This window comes from Sinocyclocheilus anshuiensis, unplaced genomic scaffold (genome assembly GCF_001515605.1).
Source record: "Sinocyclocheilus anshuiensis isolate Anshui unplaced genomic scaffold, SAMN03320099.WGS_v1.1 scaffold2525, whole genome shotgun sequence".
Lineage (NCBI taxonomy): Eukaryota > Metazoa > Chordata > Actinopteri > Cypriniformes > Cyprinidae > Sinocyclocheilus > Sinocyclocheilus anshuiensis.
Window position 1 is genome coordinate 24,577 of NW_015548191.1, and position 5,926 is coordinate 30,502.

At 40.3% G+C, this 5,926-nt stretch overlaps 1 protein-coding gene across 1 annotated transcript in view; it reads right to left on the reverse strand.

Annotated features, from left to right (window-relative positions):
* Nucleotides 1-1,368: 1,368 nt before the first annotated feature.
* rab28 (RAB28, member RAS oncogene family) overlaps nucleotides 1,369-5,926 on the reverse strand; it is a 20,912-nt gene continuing 16,354 nt past the window's right edge. The window contains exons 5-7 of the mRNA XM_016508195.1: nucleotides 3,799-3,902; nucleotides 2,805-2,882; nucleotides 1,369-1,797 (exon numbers count right to left, since the gene is read on the reverse strand). Of these exons, the coding sequence (XP_016363681.1) occupies nucleotides 1,705-1,797; nucleotides 2,805-2,882; nucleotides 3,799-3,902 (275 nt within the window). The 3' untranslated portion in view covers nucleotides 1,369-1,704. The remainder of the gene's footprint in view (nucleotides 1,798-2,804; nucleotides 2,883-3,798; nucleotides 3,903-5,926) is intronic.

Below are 5,926 nucleotides of genomic sequence, written 5' to 3' on the forward strand. Positions count from 1 at the left end.
GCGTATATTAATTCCCCATCAGATGAAGTGATGAGCGCTGGACTCGTTCTGAACAGCTCGTGTGTAAGTGCTGTCAAGAGAAGACTATTTCAGGCGCAATTACTCACTGGCATCACGTTTCAGTAAATTACAGGCAGACATTTGAATGATATTAATATTGGACAATATTCCTGACCACATGTCTACATCCTCCTCCGCATTAATACATCTTCTGACCGTGGGATTTGGAAAAGACATATTTTACTTTTCCAGAGCAATGAAGATGATGGAGAGCGTAGAGAAAAACAACAGACATCCATGTCAACGTGTGTCGTGACACTTATTCCTAAACTGTACAGCGCTCTACAACACCTGGACAGGCTTGCGTTTACAAATACATCCAGTATTTAAACAGAAATATCCAGAGGTCATGTAATGAAACTTCTCTAAGTAGAGGATCCCGTGGAAATGAAAACACTCACGCTCGCACAAACCAACAAATCACTCAAATAGAGTTTACAGGCCGCCTGCAAACTCTCTACACAAGACGTCTCTGTGTGACTCCTGCTTTACTGCAGATTATTGGTCCAATATGATGCTCATAAACGTCAAATATCAGTCATGAACACTGAGGGGGGAGGATTATGTCCAAGCATTTGAGATATTCCCTCTGGATTTGCCAAATTAAGTTAAGAAAGCATAAAAATGGGGAAATACTGTGTAAAACAAGTCATTGTGATTTTGATGCTGAAGGTGAAGAGTTATTTATACTGAAATGTCTCAGAATGGCCTTCTATAAAACTACACTACAGTCAAAAGTTTTTAAAGAAGTCTCTTCTGCTCACCAAGCCTGCATTTATTTGATCCAAAGTACAGCAAAAACAGAAAAATTGACAAATATTATTACAATTTAAAATAGCTGTTTTCTATGTGAATATCTGTTAAACTGTAATTTATTTCTGTGATGCGCAGCTGTATTTTCAGCATCATTACTCCAGTCTTCAGTGTCACATGATCTTCAGAAATCATTCTAATATGCTGATTTGCTGCTCAAGAAACATTTCTGATTATTATCTGTTGAAAACAGCTGGGTATAATTTTTCAGGTTTCTTTGATGAGTATAAAGTTCAGAAGAACAGCATTTATCTGAAATAGAAATCTTTTGTAACATTAAAAAATGTCTTTATCATCACATTTAAAGCATCCTTGCTAAATAAAAGTATTAATTTCTATAATCCCCCCCCCAAAAAAACATATATACTGACTCCAAGCTTTTGAATGGTTTAGTGTATGTTACAAAAGCTTATTAATTCAGATAAATGCTGATCTTTGGATCTTTCTATTCATCAAAGAATCCTGAACAAATTCAAATCTTGATAATAATCACACTCTCACAAACACACACACACACTCTCTCTCACACACACACACACACACACACACACTCCCACAGATGTGAGATCTCGGCTCGTTCTCAGCTGAACGAACTCCAGCGGCATTTACACGCAGCGATCCTCTATAATGATCCGTCATCCGTCTGTCTGGACTTACACAAGCAAAGATTTACAAGGTAAAGCTCTGGTACTTGCACACATTAAAGATTTTACGTAACACAGCATGTCTAATTGGCAAATGAACGAGGGAGGACAGTATAAAGCAGAATGTGTGTGTCAGAGTCCGTCTGCATCAAACGCAGCACTTTCAGAGGACAGACAGAGACGATGATCACTGTATGTTACACATGGAGCTGCGTGGAGGGTTGACGGCTCGAGCCACCGACTCCTGACTGTAGTTCACTATGTCTGCTTTAACCACGTGCTGCAGAAACACAACAGAAACATAAACCATCAGTCAGCCCTCATTTCACCTCAGCAATGTACTGTTTACATTTAATGGTAAGTTTAAAACAAGTCAGACAAAAAAGTAATGTAAAAGTAATCTAAAAAGTAATCAGAATACATTACCTAAAATGAGTAGCCTAGATTACATTACTAACTACAATTTCCATCATGCAATGTGTAATAAGTAATGGACTGACTACAGTTTGTAAGTAATCCACCCAGCACTGGTAGTGTATCATACAATACAAGATAATAATCATGATTACTGAGCCTTAATATGTTCATATGACACACACACGACTGATGCTGCACACACATAGATCACGCACTACAGAGCAACAAACACACTTCAAATCTACATTAAACAATAAAGTATTATGAGTTTTTGATGAATCTACACAGCAAAAAGAATGAACACACACACTCGCTCTCTCTCTCTCACACACACACACACACACCCACACACACACACTCACTCACTCTCAAACACAGACACACTCACTCTCAAACACACACACACGCACACACGCACACACTCTCTCACTCTCAAACACACACACACTCTCTCACACACACTCACTCACACACACACACAACGCTCAAACACACACTCACACACACACACCCACACTCACTCAGTCACACACACTCACACGCACGCACTCACACGCACTCACACACTCTCACACACTCTCACACACACTCTCACACACTCTCACTTGAGAAAAACAGAAGAGAAAAATGAGGTTCCATGCATTAGATAAAGAAAGAAATAAAGATAAAATGGCAGAAAAGATGATTTACAGATGTAAGAGAATGTGTTCAAATATGTGTGTAATACCTGAACACAAACACACACACATGCACACACAGTCAGTCTATCAGATGTGAAATGATCGAAGTCTCAGTATGAATGTGTTTGAACAGAAGTGGAATAAAGAGAAACGCATGCTCTGCTGGAGAGCAAACACAGATCATAGTCACCTGTGACTGCTCCATCTCAGCTTTATTCAGCTTTATGCCTAAAATCTCAGCTGCCAGCCTCTGGAAACAGAGAAACACCTGCAAACACACAGAATAAACACTGACATACAGCAGAACACCACTGAAAACAGCTCATGTGTCCAACCCAGTCTCAGGAGAAGCTATAGTCATTTGTGCAATGACGCAAAATCATAAGAAACTGTACAAAAACAAACAAGCCAAGTCTAAACCTAACCATAAGACCAGAAACGTATTAAAAAGAAGCTTCTATCTTGTGTAAAGTATGTTTCTGGCCTGAAGCACAACTCCAAAACATAAACATGAATGTCAAACATAAAATATAACATATGATTTCATGGTGAAGTTTATATCTCGCAATTCTTCTCAAAATTCTGCATGTGCACACGATCAGGTCAGATGTCAAAAAATTCTGGGAAAACTCAAGATGTCTGATAAAAAAGTATATTGTGAGATGTACTGTACATACAGAATTCAAGAAAAAAGTCAGAATTGTGAGATAAAAAATAGCAATTACCTTTCTATATTTTTATTCTGTGACATAAATAAGATACGTTATATATATATATATATATATATATATATACACGTATATATGCGTATACGTATATGTGTGTGTGTGTGTGTATGTGTATGTGTATGTGTATGTGCGTGTGTGTGAGTGTGCGTCTGTGTGCGTGCGTGCATGTCTGTGTGTGTGTGTGTGTGTGTGAGAATGAGTGTGAGTGTGTGTGTGTGTGTGCGTGCGTGCGTGTGCGTGCGTTTGTGAGTGAGTGTGTTTGTGTGTGCGTGTTTGTGAGTGAGTGAGTGTGTTTGTGTGCGTGTGTGTGTGTGTGTGTGTATGTGTGTGAGTGTGCGTGTGTATGCGCGTGTATGTGCGCGTGTGTGTGTGAGTGTGTGTGCGTATGTGCGCGTGTGTGTATGTGCATGTACGTGTGAGTGAGTGAGTGTGCGTGTGTAAGTGTGTGTTACTCACAGAGTCTCCTGTTTTCGCAGACACAAACTGACTGATGAGTCCGTTTTCCTGACAGAATCGCTGATGTTTCTCCATCTTCACTGTCCGCATGTGCTCCAGATCAACTACACACACACATACACAGTAGTTGAGTGGCTCTGATTGAAGAAACACTGAATTCTGTTGGTTTGACTAGAATCACTGATATAACATGTTAACAAGAGCACCTCTGGCCGACACACCACAGTAAAACCCAATCATTATTTTTGATTATGTTTGTTTGCATGTAAATCAGAACGACAGGTTATTTCAATAAGCTGATTTTTATGAGTTATAAGTTATTTGTGTCTCACTGAAAACAACATTCAGCTGAACCTCTTCTGTTCCACAGAACAAAGTCATCTGGAGTCTGAACAGAAGTGAACGATGATTTCTGCGTGAACTCTGTGTGAGCTGCTTTCACACACCTGCACATGCAGGATACCGTACAGAATATCAGACCTGAGGGCACACACACACACACACCTGTGTCATGTGATCATGCCGCTTAGCGTCATGTGTGATCCGGCATCGCTGTCAGCAGGACTGTGATTTAGTGAGAGCTCAACAATGGTACTCTGACACCCGTAACACACCCTGTGTGTGTGTGTGTGTGTGTGTGTGTGTGTGAAATGTCACTGCGGGGACACACACACACACACACCGTAATCATCTGAATATCTCTTCTCCTGTCTCTGAAGTGTCCGGATTTTGAAATCATCCCCCGGACTCTCATCTTAATAAGCGTTTAAGTCAACTAAATGATTACAGCACATTGAAAATATACATAGCCGGAAATAACCGAGCCGTATTATTTCAAAACGGAAGTGCGTCACGAGGCTCAGTGCAAGTAGTCCGTTGCAATGCAAACCTGGAGCTTTTTTTTTTTTTTTAATCCCATATTAAATTGCAATTGTAATTCTACAAAAACTGTCAACTAAATTGTAAACTTAAATTATCATTATTATTATTATTATTATTAAATACTTATTTTTTTATTTTACAGTGAGATATTACAATAGGAATGTTTCTTATTTCAAGGTATTTTAGTAATAATAATTAGAGCAAATTAATCACTTTTTTTGGCCAAATTCCACTGCAAATTGGAGCTTTTTAAATCTTATTTCAAATCACAAAATATGTTTTATCAGAAAAAACAATTGGATCTGTTCCCCAAACTCGGGATCACATTCACGTCACAGGATCCTCTGGCATCTCAATGACAGGCCTCATTCATTACGAGCGCAAACCCTGTAGAGAAATATTTAGCTAAAAGCTATTGTTACCAAATATAGCGTCCAGATCACCAGAACAGAGTTATTGTAGATCTCTGCTTACAACCTGAAGAACAGAGGAGTGTTATTCTGCTCCAAAGCTGAACGTCACCGCGAAACGCACACACTCACAGAGTCAACACCCGCGCCTCCAGAGGCCCGGCTGCGGATCAGGGGCCATTTCTCTGCTCTAATCTAATCTAAAGCAGCGGCCGCTGATCCTGCGCTCGTCTCTCTGTCGGACGGATCTGGAGGAGGCTGTGAGATAGCGAGAGAGTGATGGCTGCTCCTCGGCCCTGTTTACTTAAAGCACCGCCATCCAGGAGCCCTGCGAACACTCACACACACACACACACACATACGGTCTCTCACACACACACACCACACACACACACACACACAATCACACACACACAAACACACACACATCACAGCATCCATCCGTCACACACACATCTCACACCAGGACTGACCACAGTCAAAATGAACATGGATCAACATGAAAAAATGTCACCATAAAAGCATAAGTGAGGTCTGGTGCATTTACACGGTCACCACTCGAGCACCAGGAGTCGTAAAACCCACTACATTTACATTTATATTTAGTCATTTAGCAGACACTTTTATCCAAAGCGACTTATAAATGAGAACAACAGAAGCAATAAGAGCAACAAGAGAGCAACGCTATACAAGTGCTGTGACAAGTCTCAGTTAGTCTAACACAGTAAACGTTGCAAGGTTTTTTTGTGTGAGTGTGTGTGAGACCGTGTGTGTGTGTGTGTGTGTGTGTGTGTGTGTGTGTACTTGTTTATGCTACATTGTGGGGACCAAATGTC